A 22,417-nucleotide genomic window follows, 5' to 3' on the forward strand; every position below is an offset into this window, starting at 1 on the left:
TCCTCCTACTTAATATCGTTGCGATATTAAGTAGGAGGAAAATCTTTCACAAACTTTATTTAAAAAAAAAAAAAAAAAAAGCTCCGGCAGTCCGGTGCAGGAAATGGATCCTCAATTGACAAGCATCCATTTCCTGAACCCCCTAGCTGTGCGGATGGCCGATGCTCTCGGGCTCTCGTTAGCAAGGAGGCGCTAGGGGTGCACAAGCGACCTTAGCGCCTCCTTGCTAACGCGTCCCCTAATTTAAATATTGCATGGTGCCCCCAGGAGAGTCACCTGGGGGCGCATTAAGAAAGTGGGCGCTGGCTGTTCAGCGCTCACTTTCTGAGCTGTACCCACTAGATGTGTGCATACTTGAGAGATGACACACAGGATGACAGAGGATATGAATAGGGAGGTTTGAAATGGAAACTGAGGGTGGTAAGGCTGTGTGGTAGGGAGGGGAATGAGACTGAGGGTGTGAAGAATCTAGGTCTGTCAAATTCAGAGTTGAGGAGGTGGGGAATAAGGCTAGCGGGAAAGAGACCAGGAGCTGGGGTAATGATGAGTTGAGCTCTCCACTGGAATCAGTTGCCAAATATCCAATTAGCTTTATTGTTTTACATGTGTGTAAGCAAATCGGAAATGCTTATTTATGACTTTGGCAAATGTGTTCTTGAATATCGTAATTTCATATTTACACCTGCGCTTTCCATCTGGAGAGGCTGTTATTTTTACCTTGACTGAAGTGTCAGCAAACAATGTTGATGGCTTGCAGTGTTGCCAAAATGCAATGCTGTCAAATGCCAGAAATGGGAACAAGCGCACATGCTTTGTAAATTAGTTTCATTTTATCTTATGTTGTCTGTTTATATGTCACAGCACAGGAATTAAATTGTGTGGTACTAGCAACTGCCTTTACAGTTTCATTCTATATTTTTTTGCCTCTCTCACCAGTAAAGTTTTAGTCAGGTAAGTCATATCTGGCTAACATTTACCCAGATAAAATGAGATAGGGCAGGAGGCATACTGGGGCTGTGGTTAAAATGTATCCAGCCTTCCTAAGTTTATCCTGAATAAACTTAGGAAGGTAAATTGGAAAAAAATGCTGTCCTAAAGTTACCCAGGTAACTTTAGCTGAGTATATTCAGCAGAACATTTACCCATATAAGTTCTGCTGAGTATCCGGATAAAGTGACCTGGCCCACTGAATATGGACCTCTTTGATTTTATAACTATTCTTGCTCTATGATTTCCAGGTCAAATCTCCTCAAATATTTTAGTTAGCACTTTTTTAGGGATATTATTGGTATGTTTTATTTTTTTGTGGGGGAAAAGGAAGAGAAAAGGCCTCCTGGAGGCTCTCTGACCTCCCCTCCCCCAATCCCACTCCAATAAAAGCCTCAGGGCCCAGACTGGGCCCAGCCAAGGCCTCCACAGCCAACTGGTCACTATTCCATCTATATTTTATCGTTCCCAAGAAGGAAGGAACGTTCCGGCCCATCCTGGACCTCAAGACTGTCAATCGTTACCTGAGGGTACCACACTTCCGCATGGAAACCCTACGCTCAGTCATAAGGGAAGTACAGCCGGGAGAATTCCTGGCTTCACTGGATCTATCTGTTATCTTTTCTGCTAGGAGTTAGCAATCTTTTAGAGTTGCTCCCCCAGAGGGGAGGGGCAAGCAATGTACTCAGCTCTTGAAATGTGAGAGATGAGCATTCTAATGTGAAATGGTGAATCCTTGGGCCGATGGCAGATGACAGCACCCTCAGGAGGATATCATGAGAGGGACCACAGACTAGGCTGGAGTATGGAGACAGACACAGATAGTTCTTTATTAGACAGGTAGTAGAACCACCAGAGGCGGCAGTAGTGAGCTGATATGCCCGGCAGGGCTGAAGTCCTTCAGATCCTGGAACTTCTATCTCCGGGTTTGCTGAGCTGTAGAGAGAGACTCATAGTGAGTAGATAGGGTATGCTGGATACATAACCAGAAGTAGATGATACACTCACATAGATTAATAAGAAGGCTCAGTAGCTGGAGAGAGTTAGGCCCTCGAGGAGCAAGTACCTGGTTCCAGGGACAGCTCTGAGAGAGCGATGGTATTCAGGAACAGGAGCCTCTAGGCGAGTACTGGTTCCTATATGCAAACTGAAATAAGAACTCACAATATCTGGATATGAAATAGCTTCTGCAATCTGTAATAATAACTCATGATCTCCGTACCTGTGATAGTGTCTTAGACAAAAGAGAATCTTCAGAGTTTTAGGAACATGGGCCCTCGAGGAGCGAGTACCGGTTCCTTTATGCAAGTGGAATAGAAACTCACAATGTTCACATCTGCAATCGCTTCCAGGCAATAGGGAGTCTTCTGAGCGTTCAGGGACATTGGCCCTCGAGGAGCGAGTACCGGATCCCATATTAGCAATCTGAAAACAAGAAGAGAGAGCGAGGCCCCCGAGGAGTGGGTACGCCAAGTAAGTCCAAAGAGGCAGAGTAGCTTGGATGAATCCTTGCTAACTCGATTCATAAGCGTAAGCAAAGACCTTTTATGTTGGAAGCGGATGATGTCACTATGGGGGGGATGTCCCCGAGGTTCGCGCCCTTGCTGGTACAAGCTTCGGAGCGTGCGCTTGCGCCCTACGTCATCATCAACATGGCGGATCCGCAGCGTCAGGCCAGTTCGGAGACGCCAGAGAGAAGCAGCATGGAGACGCCATGGCAGTAAGCCATCCATCAGACCCGGAGGGAGTCGCCAAAGAGGTAGAGAGGGTGGAGCGAGGGCGAAAAGCAGGCACAAATTCAACACTATCTGAAGCCTATCTCCACATCCCGGTACATCACGACCATCAGCGCTTCCTATGCTTTGCAATACTAGACCATCATTACCAGTTCTGGGCGCTACCCTTCGGACTTACTACCGTCCCTCGGACCTTCACCAAAATCATGGTAGTAGTGGTGGCAACACTGAGGAAAGAAGGAATCCTCGTTCATCCTTACCTGGACAATTAGCTGATTAGGGCAAAAATCTCCAGAGGAAAGTCACCAGGCGACCACCAGAGTCAAGAATCTGCTGCAGAATCTTGGGTGGGTCGTCAACACAGCCAAGAGCTGCCTGCAGCCCTCCCAATCGCTAGGGTACCTGGGAGTCCGGTTCGACACCAAGCAAGACAAGGTTGTCCTTCCCCCTCCAAGGAGAAGGAAACTGATGGGTCAGTTATGAAAACTGTTGAGCTATGCTCGCCCCAAGATATGGGACTACCTCCACGTCCTCGGTCTCATGACATCAACCCTGGAAATCGTTCCATGGGCAAGGGTCCACATGCGCCCACTACAATGCTCCCTACTATCACGATGGAACCAGACGTCCCAGAACTACTCCATTCACCTCCAGCTACCAGCAGAGGTTCAGACCCAGCTCCAATGGTGGCTACAGGAAGACCATCTGAACAAGGGAGTAAAACTATCCCCACCGAACTGAATCTTGCTCACCACGGATGCAAGCCTGCGAGGGTGGAGAGCCCACTGTCAGGAACTGACGGCCCAGGGACAATGGGACAAGGAAGAGGCGGGATGGAACATAAACCAGCTGGAAGCCCGAGCAGTCAGACTAGCCTGTCTACGATTCAGCCACAGACTCTGGGGCGAGTCTGTCAGTCATGTCGGCTAACGCCACTACAGTTGCCTACATCAACCACCAGGGAGGAACCAGAAGCCAACAGGTGGCCTTGGAGATAGACCCCCCTCATGGCGTGGGTGGAAACAAACCTGCAAGGCATCTCAGCCTCACACATTGTGGAAAAAGACAACGTCTATGCGGATTACCTCAGCAGAGAGAGTCTAGACCCAGGGGAATGGACGCTGTCGACCACAGCCTTCCAGTTGATAGTAAACTGCTGGGGAACCCCAGCCATGGATCTACTGGCAACCCGGTCCAACGCCCAAGTTCCCAAGTTCTTCAGCCGCAGACGACAACTGCAATCCCGGGAAATAGACGCCCTCGTCCAGACCTAGCCACAGGAAGACCTGCTGTACGCTTTCCCCCCCCCCCCATGACCACTACTGGGCAGGATCATCCGCAAGATAGAACACCACAGGGGACTAGTAAGTCTAGTGGTCCCTATTCTGGCCAAGAAGGCCATGGTATGCAGTAGAGATGTGAATCGTGTGATCAATTGTCTTAACGATCGATTTTGGCTGGGGGGGGGGGGAGGGAATCGGATCGTCGTGGTTTTGTTTTTTTTTAAATTGTGTAAATCGGGGGAGGGCAGGAAAACCGGCACACTAAAACAACCCTAAAACCCACCCCGACCCTTTAAAATAAATCCCCCACCCTCCCGAACCCCCCCAAAATGTCTTAAATTACCTGGGGTCCAGTGGGGGGGGGTCCCGGTGTGATCTTCCACTCTCGGGCCACGGGTGCGTTAATAGAAATGGCGCCGGTGCTAAGATCACACCGGGACCCCCCCCACTGGACCCCAGGTAATTTAAGACATTTTGGGGGGGTTCGGGAGGGTGGGGGATTTATTTTAAAGGGTCGGGGTGGGTTTTAGGGTTGTTTTAGTCTGCCGGTTTTCCCGCCCTCCCCCTTCCCCTCCCCCTTCCCCCAATTTACAATTTTTGACGATAAATCGGGGGAATTCCTATTGTATATCGCCTCTAACGATTTTTGACGATTTAAAATATATCGGACGATATTTTAAATCGTCAAAACACGATTCACATCCCTAGTATGCAGATATGCGAAGACTTCTTGCGGGGAAACCCTTTGTGCCTACCTCCACACAGGGACCTTCTCTGGCAAGGACTGATCCTCCACGAAGACCCAACTCTATTCTTTCTTACAGTCTGGCCCTTGAGAGGACTCGCCTGAAGCGGATACTCTAAGGCAGTGATTGACACCTTGCTCCAAGCATGCAAGTTCTCCACATCTCTAGCTTATATACGAATATGGAGAGTATTTGAAGCCTGGTGTGAAGACCGCAAGTTCCTTCCACGGACAGTCAAAATTCCCATGATCCTAGAATTTCTGCAGGACGGCTTGAAGAAGGGGTTATCCCTTAACTCCCTCAAGGTTCAGGTGGCTGCTCTGGCCTGCTTCAGAGCCAAAGTGGATGGCATCAGCCTATCAACCCATCCAGATGTTTCCCGCTTCCTGAGAGGGGTTAAACAAATCCGACCACCATTAAAGTGGCTGGTGCCCCTTTGGAATCTCAATCTAGTACTAGACTTCCTAGTGGGAACTTCCTTCAGACCAACACGCGGCCTGTCACTACGTCTCCTGACTTTGAAGACTGCATTCCTAGTGGCAATATGTTCAGCCCATCGCTATCCTATTGAGAACCGTTCCTCAGGTTCACTCCGGGAGCCATACAGCATCGCACTGTCCCCTCCTTTCTACTGAAGGTGGTTTCTCAATTTCATTTAAACCAAACCATCTCCAGATGAACATAAGGACTCTGAAGTCTCACGCCTTCTTCGCCATCTAAATGTCTGCAGATTCCTGGTCCAATACCTGGAAAGATCAGAATCTGTGCGAAAGACGGACCACCTATTCGTCCTTCACAGTGGGAAGAAACAGGGAAGCGGCCTCGCGGGCAACCATAGCCCGCTGGATCAAAGAAGTAATCAAGGCAGCCTACATAGAGGCAGGGAAGCCCCCACCTCTGCAAGTCAAGGCCCATTCAACAAGGGCCCAGGCAGTGTCCTGGGCGGAAACCAAGATGCTGTCGCCCGCCAAGATCTGTTGGGCGGCAACGTGGACCTCCATACACATCTTCTCCAGGTTCTACCACCTGGATGTCCAGGCCCGGGAGGACACAACCTTTGCAAGGGCAGTACTAAGTGGGCCACGGGCAGGCTCCCTATATCCCATTGGTCCTGAGTCCATCTGTCTACACTAAGGAAAACGAAATTATCAGGTAAGTAATTTCTCCATTTAACTTCACACTCAAAAAATCCACACACACACTAGAGGTCACTTGCTAATATGTAAGCAGAATAAACCATTGTGGCAGCCTCCAGTGGGGTGGGGGGGGGGGGGGGTGCTGTGGCACAGATAGTACAATCCTCTACTTTACACTGCCTGACCTAGTTACTAGGCCACATTCTTTGGTAGGGGTTCTCCATTGGGCCCAACAAGTATAAGCTGAGATCTGATAGCTGTATTTTAATATAATTTTTCCTCTCTGTCCTGTTTGTATATCTTTGTATTCAAATATCATAGGACCTGTGACAGTGGCAGCAGACAGCTAAAGAAGAGAATGCAAGATACATTTTGCCTAGTATTATCAATATTATAATTTCTCATGAAGTGTTCCACCCCATCATGCCAGTGTGCATGATGAGGTGGAACACTTGTGTAGGTGTAGCCAGAATGAAAGCTTCATTTTTCTCAAAATTCATTGCCAGAGCAGGGTGCTCATAACTCATAATCCTTGGAAAAGACAGCACAATCCCAGTTAAGGGAACTTCATTCATCTGAAACTCTCCTGCTCATGTATTGTAATTATGTCCCCTGGGACAATTAAGTACCTAATAAATTGTCTTCTATTTGAACTCTTGATAACCTGAACAGTTCATTTGCTCAAAATATACTTTGAGTGGTTCAGATAAAATGAGATTATTCTATATCATCTTTCAGTATTCCATGTTTTATCATCTTTCAGTATTTCATGTTTTCTGCTTTCCACAGGAGGCTGTTTCTCTTAACTATGCAGAAAAATATGTGCGCATATATTGGGCATATGGTAATAGAGACAAGGAGGATAATTTTAAAATGCATTTATGGGGGGTGGGGGGGGTGGAAAAGCAGTGGTTTGAAATGCTAGGAAAGGGAGAATGCAGAGGGAAGGATCCCCATGAATGTCAATAACATTTCTAGATTTCTGTGAAGGTGGGTGGCACACTTCCCCTCACACACCATCCTCTCCTTTCCCTCTCACTGACTTCCATTCCCTTCTCACTCAACTCCCTCCTTCCCATTCTTCACTTACTTTCATCCCATCCCCTCCATTCCTTTTTTTACTCATCCCTCCTCCCCTTCTCTTACTCTAACCTTTCCTCCCCTGTCCAATTCCCACTTACTCTCATACATTCTTCCTTTACTCTCACCACACTCCCTCCATCCCTTCACTTGCTCTCACCCCATGGCTCACTAAGGGGGGTAGTCTGCCCTGGGTGACGACAAGGAAGGGGGTTGCCAGCGACCAATCAATTTACTGTGAGTTGTGCCTATTGGCTCAGCCTCAGAGAGAAAAAGAAAAGCATGCTTTGAGCCCGCTGGGTGCATGCTTCTCGGCTGTGCTGGCATTGCTCCTTGGTTCCCGACCCTCCCGGTGTTATTTGGATTCCTGGCTGGCTCCTCCAAGGCTGCTGCTGCCCTGCCAACTCAGAGTCCTGCCTCGAAGAGGGTGTTGCAGGCAGCCGCTGACTGGAGATTTTATTATTTGAGGGTGAGTGCAAGTGGTTTTGTCTCTCTGTTTCTCATTGGCTCTGGGGAAGTCAATGGGTGGCAGTGCAAAATGAGAAGTAATGGCTCCAGATGCTGCTCTCACCACCCCAACCTCTCCTCGGCAGCTCTCCCCTCCCCCTTTTCTTGTTTAACCTTTTTATTAGCAGCAATGTCTCAATAGCAGAGGCCAGGGCCCATCAACGGTGACACTCTGACACCTAATCTCTCCTCCAGGTTCCCCCTTCTCAACTCAGTCATGCCACACCAACATCCCAGACACCGCCACATCCCTCCAGGTTCCTCCAAGCTCTGACGCTAACTCTAGAGAGCACTCGTGATCCCTGCGGCCTACAGACCACATCCAGCATCCGCTTCCCCGACAGTGCCGTTCCTCACAACGGCAGCACCCTCCCGCTCCACCGGCATGCTCCTTTGATCCACTGCAGCCAGAGGCTTCGGGCCTGCAGCCTCTTGCCGCTGCCGCAGTTAAGAAAGCGCTGCCTGCCATTCTGCAGTATTGCCTCCCTCCAAGTCGTAGGCTGGCCTGGTCATCTATCTGACTCAGAGTCTGCTCCCAGCCGTCTCTTGAGTGCCACATGAACGCTGCCAGTCCCACTGAAGATTTAAGAAAAAATAGTTGCTGTCTTCTTAATGGTATGTGACTGCTAGTTCACATTATCTGCCTTCCTCCCATGAAGCCCTGTAAAATGTGTATGTGTGAGTGATAGAGACAGAGAGTGTGTGTATATATGTGTGAGTGTGTGTGTGTGTGTGTGCATGTTTTATAAAGACAGAAGAAGCCTGTATGTGTGTGTGTGTGTGATTGTCTGCTCTGACTCCGAGTATGTATGATAGAGACAGGAAGCATGCTCCTTCTGTCTTTCATCGAGTATGTATGTTTGTGAGACTGGAAGCATATTGTGTGTGTATAAGAGACAGAAGTGGTGAGTATGTGGATCTCTCTTTCCCACACACGCTTCCTCTGTCTCTCATGTGTGTATCCCCCCCCCCCAATCTATGACAATCTAAGGGTGACAGGTATGAAGGTGGAGGATTTTTAAAATCCTTATTAGTTTTAATTATTGGGGAGTATTTGATGTATCTACTATTTTGAAATTATCTATGTTTAGGACTTTAAAAATTTTTTTATATGAATTTGTAATCATTGGATGTTATTCTAAGAACATAAGAAAATGCCATACTGGGTCAGACCAAGAGTCCATCAAGCCCAGCACCCTGTTTCCAACAGTGGCCAATCCAGGCCAAAAGAACCTGGCAAGTGGTTTTGAAATATATATTTTTTAGTAGTATGGTTTTACTATTCTGATTGATTTATATTTCTTGATTGTATTGTTTTGAGGACTGGTGATGTTTCTGCATTTCTATTGTTCAACTGCAAAAAGTCTAGTTTGTTGCTGTTTCTAATTCAGCTTTTGTCTGCATGTTTCTGTTTATATGCCTAATAACCCAATTCTTACAGCCAACATGTGTTACTCCTGTGTTTTAAAATTAGAGGTTTGTGCATGCTTGTATAACTCAGTAGTTCTCCGCTCAGTTGAAAATTTAGGCCTATACTACACATGCCTGTTGCATCTAGCTGCTAGCTCTTCTTTGTCCTAGTCCTGCTCACAGTATTAAATAGTTAGTAGAGTTGCTGTCAAATTGTGATCAAGTTTTGAAAGATTAAGATCAAGGAAGAGTGCTCAATGTGATTTACTTGTTTTCAGCAAAGCTTTTGATATTGTTCCACATAAGAGGCTTGTGAATAAGAAGCTTGGGAGTGGGCACCAAGGTAGTGAAGTGGATTACACACTGGTTGACTGACAGGAGACAGTGTGTAATTGTAAATTGAACCTACTCTAAAGAGAGACCGGTAACAAATGGAGTGCTACAGGGATTGGTGTTGGGACCAGTTCTGCTCAATATCTTTGTGAGCGACATTTTGAAGGTAAAGCTTGTCTATTTACGGATGATATAAAGATTTGCAACAGAGTGGACACGCCTGAAGGAGTAGAGAGAATGAAAAGAGATTTAAGAAAGCTTGAAGAGTTGTTGAAGATTTGGCAGCTGGGATTCAAAGTCAAGAAGTGTAGATCCATGCATCTGGGCTGTGGTAATCCAAAAGATCTAATTGTGATACGGGGTGAAAGACTAATGTACACGGAGTGAGAGAGGAACCTTGGAGTGACAGTGGCTGGTGATCTGAAGGGAGCGAAGCAATGTGACAAGGCTAAAGCCAGAAGAATGCTGGGCTGCATAGAATGAGGAATAACCAATAAGAAAAAAAAAAAGATAATACCCTTGTACAGGTCCTTGGTGAGGCCTCACCTGGAGTATTATGTTCAGTTCTGGAAACTATAATCTCAAAAAGTATAGGGACAGAATGGAGGAGGGCAACCAAAATGGTGGGGGTCTGTATAGGAAGACTTAAGAGGAGAGGCTGAAGGATCTGCATATGAATACCCTGGAAGAGAAGAAGTGCAAGGGAGATGTGATACAGACCTTCAGATACCTGAAAGGTCTGAATGATGCACAAACTTCAAACTTTTTCCATTGGAAAGGAGACAATAGAACTAGGGGTCACAAATAAAACCTTTAGGGGACTATGACTCAGAACCAACATCAGGAAATATTCCATCATGAGAGGGTGGTGGATGCCTTGAATGCCCTTCCGGAAGAGGTGGTGAGGACGAAAACAGTAACATTCAAAAAGCCATGGGATAAACACTGTGGATCCCTAAAGACTTGAGGTTGGAATTGAAGAAAAGGGTGCATGGAAGTAATCTGCATGGAGCGGCAGTTACTACCCTTAACAGAAACATGAGGATAACCTGCACAGAGTAGCAGTTACTAACATAAGAAACTTGCTGGGCAGACTCTAAGACCATTAAATCTTTTTCTGCTGTCATTCCTGTGTTACTAATGTTACTTGTCATGGCGAGCAGTGGTTGAAAATAGCATGGGTTAAACAGCTGTATAATATAACAGACAAATAATACTTACTTGCATGCAGGAAACACCAATTATGAAGTGAAATTGACCCAGTGGATTCCAACAAAGAAAAATGAAGACGGCAAGAGAACAGGTGGCTCAGGCAATGTCTGGATCAATTTTTAAAGTATGCAACGTCTTCAACATCAATTACAGTGGGAGAAACTTTTGACGATATTGAGCCTGGTGAATCTGAAGGGCAAATGGAAAAAGCAGTTTCACAGGAGGATTTAAATGAGAGCGAGCAAGGACTGAAAGATGGCAATTCATCTTCTAAAAGCAGTGAAACTGATGGAGAAGAAGACGGAAACACCAGGAGGAGGAAGACTCTATTGAAGAAGAGGAGACAGATGGATTTTCAATTTATTCTTATGTCTCTGCTTGGCCAATCCTGGTACGCTGCAACTATGGCTGAGATTCATGGTAGTATTCAGTCAAAGATCAGAGAGATTAATCCCAAATTGTGCAAATCATTCTTTGAACATTTGCAGAGTGCACTCATTTGGAAGTACTTCTTCACGTGAGACTTTTTTTGGAACCTTGGAGAGAATTTATTCCTTCTTTTCAGCCTCTCTTCATCGATGGAAAATGCCGGCATGACAAACAAAAGGCTTTCTCAGACAAGATGGAGTGCTCATTATGATGCTGTGTACCGAGTGAAGGCCAATGTGAAGAAACTGATCTTAACCCTGGAAATACTGTGTGATCCCAAAGAAAATGTGGACATAAAAGGATCAGCTCAGATTTTGCTGTCTGCTGTATGTGATTTCTCTTTTTTGAGTTGCCTTTCTTTTTGGGATGAGGTCCTGGAAGAAATTAATCTCTCACAAAAATATTTCAAAATAGTTGGAATCAGCCTTGATAAATGCACTCTGAAGCTCCAAGCTCTAAAACTGTTTCTTGAAGATTAGCGCAGTGAAAGTTTGGAGCGGGCCATTCACTATGCAAGTACAAAGTGTGAAGAAATGAGTATTTCCATGGAGAGAAGAGGGAGAATAAAGCTCAATAAAAGGATGCCAGGAGAACTGGCAAAGGATGCTGGACTCACAATGCCAGAGGAAGTAAAACGGGCTATGCTTGAAAATCTTGATCATTTTCATCAAGAATTGGAAATTCGATCTAAGGCAGTGGATCAAGTTTTGTCAGTCTTCGCTGCTGTTCAGCCAAATAGTTTGCTTTTTTTTGCAAAAGAAGAACTTAAAAGTATATCCCAAATTTAACTCAGATTTTTGATGAATTCTCTGACAAAGATATCAGTGTGGAAATTGGATGACTTTGGAGGCATTTGAAAGTATCCAAAATCAGTGTTGAAGAGACAAAGAAATAGACAGCATTGCAGTTTCTAGAGTTTATTGTGAAATTGTTATGGCCGTCGGCCGCAGCGGTCCGTGACCGGGGCCGACTGTAATGGCCGCTGGCTGCGGCGGTCCAGCCAGGACCAAATGCTTACCCACAGCGCCGGGCTCTCTCAGAGGCTCCTGCTGGAGCAGGCAGCCTCCCTCGACGTTCTCCCCGTGGCCTTGGCCACCACTGAAGACCGGACACATACTGCTTGGCCCGGAAGACTCCTCCTCTGGGTATGTTAAGAGCCACGCGCACAGCTGAAGATTTTATTTAAAGGGGTCACGACAGGAAGTTGTCGTGGCTCCTTCCTGAAACTCCTCTCTCGATTCTAGTATTTAAGGCAAGGTTTGCTCCTCAGACCTTGCCTTGGTATTGAGGCTTCTTGCTGTTTGGATCCTGAGTCTGCGCTCCTGGTTTTGTTCCTGTTCTTCGTCCTGCTCCTGCTCCCCTCCTTTTTTGGACAGATTCTTGGCATCTGACTTTGGACCGGCTTCCGTTCTTCTCTTGGCTCGACCCTGGACCAGCTTCTGACCCTTATCTTGGTCTGCTCCTGGACTGACTTTGGATCACTCTCCTGTCTTACTCCTGGACTGGCTCTCGACCCCTCTCCTGGATTCGACCATTGGACCGGCTCCTGACCATTCTTCGGCTTCAACTCTGGGACTGACTTCAACCTGCAGGAGGCGCCTGCATCCAGACCTATCTTCAGTCTTCAGTGAGTCTCCTAAGTCCCAGCGGCCCGGGTCCCTACGGGCTCCTCCTGGGGGGACCACAAGCTTCCAGGACGAAGTCTTCATTCAGCTGCTGATTCACCAGGCGTTGCTGTCTGACAGTAGGGACCTAAGAGGGTTGATTCTCTCTTTGGTAGCACTAGCCCTACCTCGGAACAGGGGTCCACCTTCTGATTTGTAACAGAAATGGGATTTTTGTGAATCTCTGCCAAGCATGTCACTGTGTTTGAGATTCTTTTTGACTGTTTGTGTGTCTGTTGCTTCATGTGTAAGACATTTTTCCAAATTAAATTTGATAAAATATGTCTTATGCTTGACCATGTGTCAGACAAGATTGACAAACTTGGCTTTACTTTCAATTAAACATTAATATGCAAAGGAAGTAAATTTTGATGAGATTATCGATCAATTTGCAGAGATTAAGGCTTGAAAGCAGAGACTGTGAATAGGCTGAGGATTGAGTTTGGATTTTGTATGGTTTTTTTTGTATAAAAGTAAAATGCAATACTGCTTGTTCATTGAATTATAAATGTCCTGCATTTGGAGGATTATATGGAGAAAGTTGGGGTTTGGGGATTAATATTATAAAAACAAAACAATTCAGCAAATTTTGTGTTTAAGATTCTTGCTCTTGGATGGATGTGCAAGACATTTTCATTGTGCCTTTATTTGTACTGTTACTGACGTTCAATAAAAAGTTTGAACATATTGTCTTGCATTTTTCTTAATTCCAATTTGTGACAATTCTGTACTTCGTGTAATATTTAAAAATCCGATTCCAGTCAGGGCATTACATTGTACAGATTAGATTTTAAGTTGCTAAGTTTTTTGCTTGGATCGTATTCTACTTTATTGTGATGGTTTATCTTGTTGGTGTTTAATAAAAAGGGAATGTTAAAAATCTACTTTCAAACGTATTTTTCTGTGTGTGTAAATTTTTTAATTATATATTTTATTTATTTATTTATTTATTTAACTTCTTTTACTATACCGACACTCAAGACCAGGTCTTATCGTACCGGTTTACATTAAAACATGGGGAAGCCAATTAACGTATAAGTAGAAATGAGAAGTTACATTAAAACAGGGAGAGTAATAACATGGATGTCAGAAGATAGGACAGAATTAAACAGTAACAGAAATGGGAGATCAAGAATCAACCAATAAGTTAACAAAATTACAAACTATAAATTAACATAAAACAATAAATTAGTAATACAGAAACATGGATTATAATCAGCGGATATATACTTGGTATGTCAGATGGGGGGTGGCGGGGGGGGTGGTGGGAAAAAAGGTGGGTTGAGGTAGAGAGGGGAAAGGGAAAAAGGTTGGGAGTGAGGGGAGGGATAAAGGGTGGGTTGAAGGGTGAGAGAGTTGATTAAAATGGATTCCTTCAACGGTAGGCTTGTGTGAACAGCCAGGTTTTAAGTTTTTTTCTGAAGGTTAAATGGCATTGTTCCTGGCGTAAGTCTTGAGGAAGCGAATTCCAATGTAGTGGACCTGCTGTCGAAAGTGCTCGCTTGTTAATGGAGTTGTGGACTGATGATTTGTTGGGAGGGGCCTTGAGCTTACTTTTGTAGGCAGTTCTTATTGGTCTTGAGGATGTGTGTAGTTCCAGAGGGAAGGTGAGTTGGAGAGTGGATTGTTGGTAGACCGATTTGTGGATGATAGTGAGAGCTTTGAAAAGTATTCTATATTGAATAGGAAGCCAATATTTGGGGGGGTGCCAAAGGAAGTCTCCGCCCCGGGTGCCAAATAATTTAGGTGTGCCACAGCTCCCACCTATCACTTGCTCTCCCTCAGCTCTAGCTACCTTACTGCCTCTTCATCACCCCGTCTGCAGCTGCACAGTCCTCCTTTCTGCTGTGCTGCCGCCACTGTCACCAAGCACCTGAGGAGAAAAAAAGCCGCTCCCACAAGGAACAAAATATTTTCAGTGACTGGATCCGTCCACCAGAGGGAAAGGTATGGCAGGTCGGAAAACTGAGCTCCCTGGGCAGGATCTGGCCTGCAGTTTGGTGACCTCTGCTCTATATAATATATTTATTTATTTAACATGTTTTGTATACCGTCATTCGGTTTTGCCATCATAACAGTTTACAGTAATCAAAATAGGTGGAAAAAAGTAACATCCTGGTTTCTATAGAGAGTATAATAGTTGAAAAAGTTAGGTAACAACGGTAGAATCAACAGGAAAGGTGATAGTTATTATATATTGGAAAAAGTTCTTGAGCGGCGTATCGTGGGTTTCGTGGTTGTGCTGAGAGGTAATGGGTGGACAAGATGGTATCTCTGTTTTCTTGATGTTGTATTAGGTGGGAGTCTGTTTGTGTTGATGGTTGAGTGTGTCTGAGTAGGCCCAGTTGAAAAGCCAGGTTTTTAACTCCTTTTTAAAGGTTTTGGTTTTTGGTTGAATTCTTAGATTGAAAGGTAAAGAGTTCCATAATGAAGGGCTGGCGATGGATATAGCTCTCTCACGGGTTGAAAACAGATGCGTTGTTTTTATGTGAGGGATTTTGAGGAGGTCTTTATTCATTGAGTGAAGGTTCCTTTTTGGAGCATGAAGTTCGATGTGTTTGGTTAGCCAGTAGTTTTGTTGTCCTGTGAATTTTTTGTGGAGGATTGTTAAAACTTTGTAGATATATATATATATATATACACACACACACCAGTGAATGAAAGGAAAGTACACAGATTGGAAGTCAAAAAGGAGCAATATAGTGCAGCTGGAAGCATTTTGCTCTCAAATAACATATGAGGCTTTCCAATCTGATACTTCCCCTATCTGGAAAGAACAGATCTTCCTGTGCAATGCATTCAGATAAACAAGTCACAAGAGAGGAACTGATCAAAGGCATGACTTCATCAGGCAGCAGAAGGCTTTGCTGCTGCAGTTATAGACAAATTGGTTTACCGGCATCTGCTTCCAGCCACCAGCACTCGCAGCAAAAAATGAATCTAGTCTCTCTTTTGTTTTTTTTTTCTTAGTTTGGTAACTTGGTCCTATTCTCTGGAGCAATGCTGTCCTGCAGGAATTGTACCGTCATGAGCAACCGTGCAGCTTGTTTATTATCTGGGAGATATAGAAAGCATTCCAATTAACAAGCAATGCATAAACCACCACTCTTTGAGAGATGATTGCCATGTGATGATCCTCCCTCAAGCCCTTCTCCCTGCCTCATCTCTTTGTGGTAACAAGGACGGTTTTGTGGAAAAGTTGTATTCCTGCCCTTTGGCCAGCTGCCATGTTGTATGTGAGAGTGACACAATATGAGAACAATTTTTTTAAAGAAATTTAGGGCTGGACATACTAAAGGTGTTTTGTTTTTTTTCCATTCCATATCTAAGCTTCCTTTGAAAGAACGGTTACAAGATCCATAGGTACAAGACTACTCCCTGTACTCTGCAACCAGGTGGGCTACTGCAAATGGCTTTGCCTATGACCTCCTTGAGATGGGCAAGCTTGAGTCTTGCTTTGCAAAATAAGGCGGCCATCACGCTTTAGCCACGCTCCTCTAGCCACAGAGAGCATCTGAACGTGTGCTTCGAAAGGTGCGCGCCTGAAACGAGACTGTCTGCACGGAAGGACAGGGCTCGCGTGCTGTGACAAGGGAGCCTACACTGTAACGGAAAATACCTTTAGGAATGTAAGAAATGACTCAAAACACGTGAGAAGAAAGAAAATTTAAAAAAAACCCGCACCAAGAGCAGTGGAAAATATCAGGAGATCAAAACTAAAGTCTTTATTCTGAGAATCGGCGAGCTGTTCTACTTAGACAAGCAGCACTGTGAATTATCAGTCCCAGTTCCCCTCTCATCCCATTCCTGTCGTGTTTTGGCATTCAGAAGTGGCCCGGTCGAGCAGATCATGTGGCACATTTGCACCCCGAGTTCCCATTCCACTTGGCGTGGTAAAGCTTTTGTTTGAATAGTTTAGCATTCATTGCTTGTTCACCATTGCTGTGAGTTTGCCGGTTAGCATTCTGCAGGTGATGCTTTTATTTTGCATGCTGTATTTTTGAACATATCATTTTCAAAATGAGTGACTTAAAGAATGGTGACCCATTCACTGAAACATACTGAAATAGTCAAGAACATTTTTTGAGGTACATAGCTACACATATTACCTAAAAACACATGAGAGAATTATTTAATAACTCACTTATTGTAATGCAACAATAACTTAATAATGAATTGGCCTTGTTTTATGTTGCAATTAATCCATAAGGAACTAGACATCCATAAAAATGTATTAGCAGATTAGCTATTCCATTTCTTCCTTTCTTCTTTTTTTAAAAAGCAAGTCTCTTTCTTTGTGATTCCAATATAAAGATTCTCCACTATCTTTCATCTTTGTCACTGCTATGTCGCAGCAGAAGATACAAAATCTGTCCATCCAAAGGGTACCTTTTGTATTTGTTTAATGGTAAATTAAATATTACGTTAACACAGAAGTATTATTTATAAAGGTTTCATTGTTAAGAGTTGCAAAAGCTGATTAGTCTCTGAAGTTTGGCATTAGTCAAATGTCTCACTGTGCCCACGAACTGTCCTGTAATTTAAATACACAACACTGAGAAGGGCAACATAATTTACAGCATCTGATTTTTGGTTTAAAACTGTAAAACCCAAATTGTGTAGCTGTCAAAACCCCCATGCGCCCCCTACCCCCGGTATGTCACATGCTGACCGAAGACCTGAGCCACAGGTCTGTCTCTTCCCCTGCCAACACTGCCTGACTGAAAGGAGAGTGGCAGTGTCTCGAAGCACTACTCCTCCTCTGCAGCCCGGGTCCAATTGCCACTTTTAGCCATGCGGCACTATGCTGACCCTTATGGTTCAAACTATGAGTCAGGCTTTGGGCTGCAAAAGGAGAAGGCACTGCCACTTTCCTCCTCTTCCTGTTGGCCCAGATCATAGATCAGCAGCAGCGAGTAGCATTGGTGGAGGTCGGCTGCATATTATAGCTTTGTAGGCCACAGTGCGAGGTGTGGGGGTGTGATGTGTTGAGCGTGCTGGGGCTAGGGACATGGACTGCGTACAGCGTGCTGGATACTAGTGTTGTGGTTGGGGAAGAGGGAGTAGTGAAGATTATTAGGGCTGGTGGGTTATACGTTTTTTGTTTGGGGGGGTTGGTCGAGAGTATTGGAGCTGTGGGAGGCAGTGATGGGTGGCTGGATGAGGGTGCAGAGTGCTAGGGTTTTGCAGGGTGGCAAGATAGGATGGAGAGGTGTGGGGGTTGTGCTAGTGGGGTGGGGTTGTGAGGAGCTGTATTAGGGGGTTGTAGCATGCTGGGTGGGAGGTAAAGTGTTGGAGCTGAGAAGTGCTGGGGTGAGGTGGGGTGGCATGCTAGGGTATAGGGGACTGCACTAGGTGGGGCTGCTGATAGAAGTGTTTATAAATTGGATTATCAATTAGACATAAACTAAAAACTTGATAAGCATGATCATTTATGAATATATGCTAAACAGCTCCAGTCTCTGGACAGATCCCTGGGGCACTCCACTGATATCCTTTCTCCATTTGGAAAACTGACCATTTAGTCCTACTCTCTCCCTTTCCTGTCTTTTAGCCAGTTACCAATTCACAATAGGATATCACCTCATGCCCCATGACTTTTCAATTTCCTGAGGACTCTCTCATGGGGGACTTTGTCAAATGCTGATTGGCTCACCCTATATCCACAAGTTTATTAATCCCTTCAAAACAATCCTCCTGGACCTTGTTTCAACCCTTTTTAAATCCAGCTTCACTAACTGCTTTTACCAAATCCTCTGCCAACAAATTCCACAATTTAATTGTGCGCTGAATATAGGAAAAAACACTTTATTTTAAATGTTCTACCCATTAGCTTCGTGAAATGTCTCAGAGTTCTAGTAACAATAATCATTTCCTATTTACCTGTTCCACCCCACTCATGACTTTATAGACCTCTATTGTATCTCCTATCAGCCTTGTCTTCTCCAGACAGAGAGGAGATAAGATGTCAGGCACTAGCCTATTATTTTCCCAAATCACAGCAGGTGCCCTTTTTAAAACTGGATATTTTATTGGCCACTCATCAAGAACTTTGAATATTTTTAGTGATAGATAACAGATTACTAATAATAGGTTACAATTTCATATTTTAGTTCTTTCACAACTCTGGTCCTGTTTATCAGTTTGCTCTATTACATCTTCCAGTTTCACAATGATTTGCTTCAGTTCCTCTGAATCATCACTATCAAAGTATGTTTCTGGAGTGGATATCTCCCCAACATCCTCCTCAGTAAAGATTAAAGCAAAGATTTCATTTAGTTTTTCTGCTATAATGTTGCCCTCCCTGAGTGTCGCTTTTACCTCTTGGTCATCTAGTGGCCAACTGACTTCTTCACATGCAGGGCTGATGCAAGAGTTTTTGTCTTCCTAGGTGAACCTTTGATCATTCACCCCTCCCCCAATTTACCTCCATCACAGCGCTCCCTCCTACCAATGGCAATGGCTCCAGCACAGTGCTCCCTCCTACCAATGGCAATGGTTCTGGGACTTTTGCATAATTGAAGCATGTGTTCATGTGTACTTGAAAATTATTATTAGTTTTTGCCTGTATGGCAAGCATCTTCTCAAATTCTTTCTTGGTATTTATTTTTATATTCTGCTTTTCACAGCATTTCAAATGCAGATTACATTCAGGAACTGTAGGTATTTCCCTGTCCCCAGAGGGCTTGCAATCTTGTACCTGAGGCAATGGAGGGTAAAGTGACTTGCCCAGGGTCACAAGGAGTGACAGTGGGACTACTCCTGTACCACTGCTCTAACCACTAGGCTACTCCTCCACTACATCTAATTTGCCAGTACTTGTGCTTTTGTCTATTTTCTTAATTTGGGTCTGCTTTCCATTTTTGAAAGTTGCCCTTTTAGCTTTAACCGCTTCTTTCACATCACCATTAAACCATGCTGATAGTTGATTGGTCTTCTTTCAGCCTTTTTTAAAGCATAAAGTACATTTTATCTGGACTTCCAGGATGGGAGTTTTAAACATTGTTCACATCTTATGCCAATTTTTAACTTTTGCAACCTCTCCTTTTAGTTTTTTTTCTAATTTCCTCATTCTGTCGTAGTCTCCCTTTTTAAAGTTATATGCCATTGTAGTAGTTTTACTTAATGTCCTCCCTCCAGAGATTATGTCAAATTTGATTGCATTAGGATTGCTATTTCTGTGTGGTCCTATCGCAGTAGCCAGCCCTTTTATCAGTTCTAAGACCAGCTGCGCTGTGAAACAGTCATTTATGGCAGTGTTTCCCAATCCTCTCCTGGAGGGACACCTAACCAGTTAGATTTACAAGATTGCTACAATGAATATTGTCCTGTCGAGCTTCCCTGACATGCCGAACACAGCTCAGGATTCTGCTGACAGTTCCTCGCTGCAGTAGTTGCCCCTCTTGGGTCTCCAGAGTAGAGGTTTCAGATGGGAAGGGCCTGGTCTCCTGTAGGGACTGCTAGGTCTTTCAGCACTGCCCCGCTTCCAAGGAGCATCCTCCCCTGTCTACTTGGCCCCTTGTCTGGTAGCCATGGGCCACCACTAGGGAGCAAGCTTGCTCAATTAAAGGTAAGCTTGGAGGGCAGAAGAAAAATAATTATTCCCCCCCCCAAAAAAAAAATAAAAATAAAAAGTCACACCCTCCAAAAAGGAGATCAGAAGGAATAAACTAACAATGCTCCTTCTGGTTACTGAATGTACAATACATGAGTTCAAGAGAAAATTCAAGCCTTGGAGCTGAGGCACAAACTCTTCCCTTCACATCACTGTTGTGCCAAACCTGCTGCCCTGTCCCTTGCTTACAGATTGAAAAAAAACAAACAAACCTCAGCTACAAACATTCAAGAAAAAACAAAGAATCACCATTAGCTTTGTCCCAGATTCAAATGTCCATTCTTTCTATGCCCCGCTTGTTAGGAATTCAGGTACAGACGCTTCCTGTCCACAGGCTGCCCTGCCTATGGCTCTTCCTCTTCCACTTCCATCTCCTCCTCCTCCTCCTCTGCTGTGTTTTAAAATTCCCCGAGAAGGTGTGGCCCTTCTGGCTCTCCTGAGTTCTGCCTTTTCCCTCTCAGGTGTGTCCAGTAGGCTTAGCCAGCTCCTGTTTTACAAAAAAAACAAAAAACCAAACAAAACCTCTCCCATGTTCTTTTGGGCATTTCCTAGCTCTGGTAACCTGGAAAATGTTCTCGTCCCTGAGCCTGTACTGGGCTCTAACCTGGCTGAGAGGCTCCTTGTGTTCCCGGGCAGGTAAGGGGCTTTTACCTGCCTCTCGCTTATAAGATGCATGCGAGAGATTTGAGTAACCTGAGTCTGCAGTGTAGCAAATCTGTCTCATGCATATTCATTATGGATATTCAGAAAACCCTGCTGGTTAGGTGTGCTGCCAGGAGAGGGCTGAGAAACACTGATTTATGGCATCTAGAAACTTAACTCTCTAGCATGTCCCGATAAAACAGCGACCCAGTCAATACTGGGATAATTGAAATCCAGCATTACTATTGGGTTGTCAAATTGTATTTGCCTGTCTGATTTCTGTTTGACAGGCAAATAAATACATTGTCTGTTTGTTCATTCTGGCCAGGTGGACCCATTGCTGGACTCTTTCTGGTCACACATTACATTTCTAACCATAAAGATTCCACAGTGCATTTTGTTTCTTGCAGGACTTCTATCCTGCCTGACTCTTTACATATAGGGCAGGGGTCCCTAAACTTGGTCCTTGAGGGCTGCAACCCAGCTGGGTTTTCAGGATTGCTACAATGAATATGCACGAGATCTATTTGCATGTACTGTTTCCATTGAATGCAGACAGATTTCATGCATGTTTATTGCAGAAATCACCAAAACCTGACTGGATTATATCCCTCAGGGACTGAGTTTGGTGACCACTGATATAGCACCACCCCTCTGCCAATTTGACCTGATTTTTCATGTCGATATAATTTGTACTCTGGTATCACACCCCTTGGTTCTCCTCCTTACAACAAGGTGTCCTTGATGCTTCTTTTGTCCATAAACTTCATTTAATGCCGTACGTTCTAATTCACCAATCGTGGGGTAGACATTCAAAAGCCATTTAGATGGAGAAATCAAAAGTTATCCGTCTAAATAGCAAATATGGCTTATTCAGCCACTTATCCATCTAAGTTAAAGCTGGATAGGTAGTTATCTAGGTATAATTTTGCTAGATAAAAAAAAGGGGGCTTTTGGGAGTGTTCCAGGGAGGGGCTGAGCTAGCTGGCTAACCTAGCCGAATATCTGGTATATCTGACTAGCCGGGTGACCTTAGACCTGCTTCAGGGCAGTTCTAACGTTATCTCTGGCCTTGTGTGGCCAGATAACATGCTAAGTAGCGCTGTCATTAGCTAACGAAATCAAGGTACAGAGGACGGCCAATCCCCTCCTCAAAGCGTGATATTAAGGCACTGTCAGATTGCATTCTACTCCCCCCCCCCCCAAACCTTTTTAAAGAGGTGCCCAGCGTCGTATGCTGGGGCCCGATCCCCGGCCCTGATTGTTAAACATGCCAATGGGCTGCGTCCCCACCCACCCACAAAGAGGAATCCCGGCCCCTCTCCATCCCCTCCCCATCCTGCCTGATATGTTTTGTTTTGTTTTTTATCTGAGCTGGGAGCAAGGGGGCCCACTCCCCCACTCCCGGTGCCCCCAGCGCTGCCTCTGTCAGAGCAAGGCTGGAGGCGCCGGGAGAGGGGCAGAAAGGCTTAAGATAAAAAAAAAGGTATCCAGAGGGATCGGGAGGGTCCGGGGGATTGGGGGGGGGGGGGGGCAGACTGACTGCGTGTTTGACAATCGGAATCGGGGACCGGGGCTCGGCCTGCAATGCCGGGCACTTCATCAGTCTTTAAAAAGGTTTGGGGAGGGGGAGTAGT

The 22,417-nt window shown here is 44.9% G+C and overlaps 1 protein-coding gene across 2 annotated transcripts in view; it reads left to right on the plus strand.

Annotated features, from left to right (window-relative positions):
• Positions 1-22,417, plus strand: part of VOPP1 (VOPP1 WW domain binding protein) — a 222,462-nt gene that overhangs the window by 146,511 nt on the left and 53,534 nt on the right. The window contains exon 1 of one of the 2 annotated variants that reach the window (XM_029589564.1): positions 20,662-20,774. The exons of the other annotated variant lie outside the window; for it this stretch is intronic. Coding sequence (XP_029445424.1) covers positions 20,668-20,774 — 107 coding nt within the window. The 5' untranslated portion in view covers positions 20,662-20,667. Of the gene's footprint in view, positions 1-20,661; positions 20,775-22,417 lie in introns of those variants that run through there. 2 annotated transcript variants of the gene reach the window in all.

Source organism: Rhinatrema bivittatum, chromosome 2, assembly GCF_901001135.1.
Source record: "Rhinatrema bivittatum chromosome 2, aRhiBiv1.1, whole genome shotgun sequence".
NCBI classification, from domain to species: domain Eukaryota; kingdom Metazoa; phylum Chordata; class Amphibia; order Gymnophiona; family Rhinatrematidae; genus Rhinatrema; species Rhinatrema bivittatum.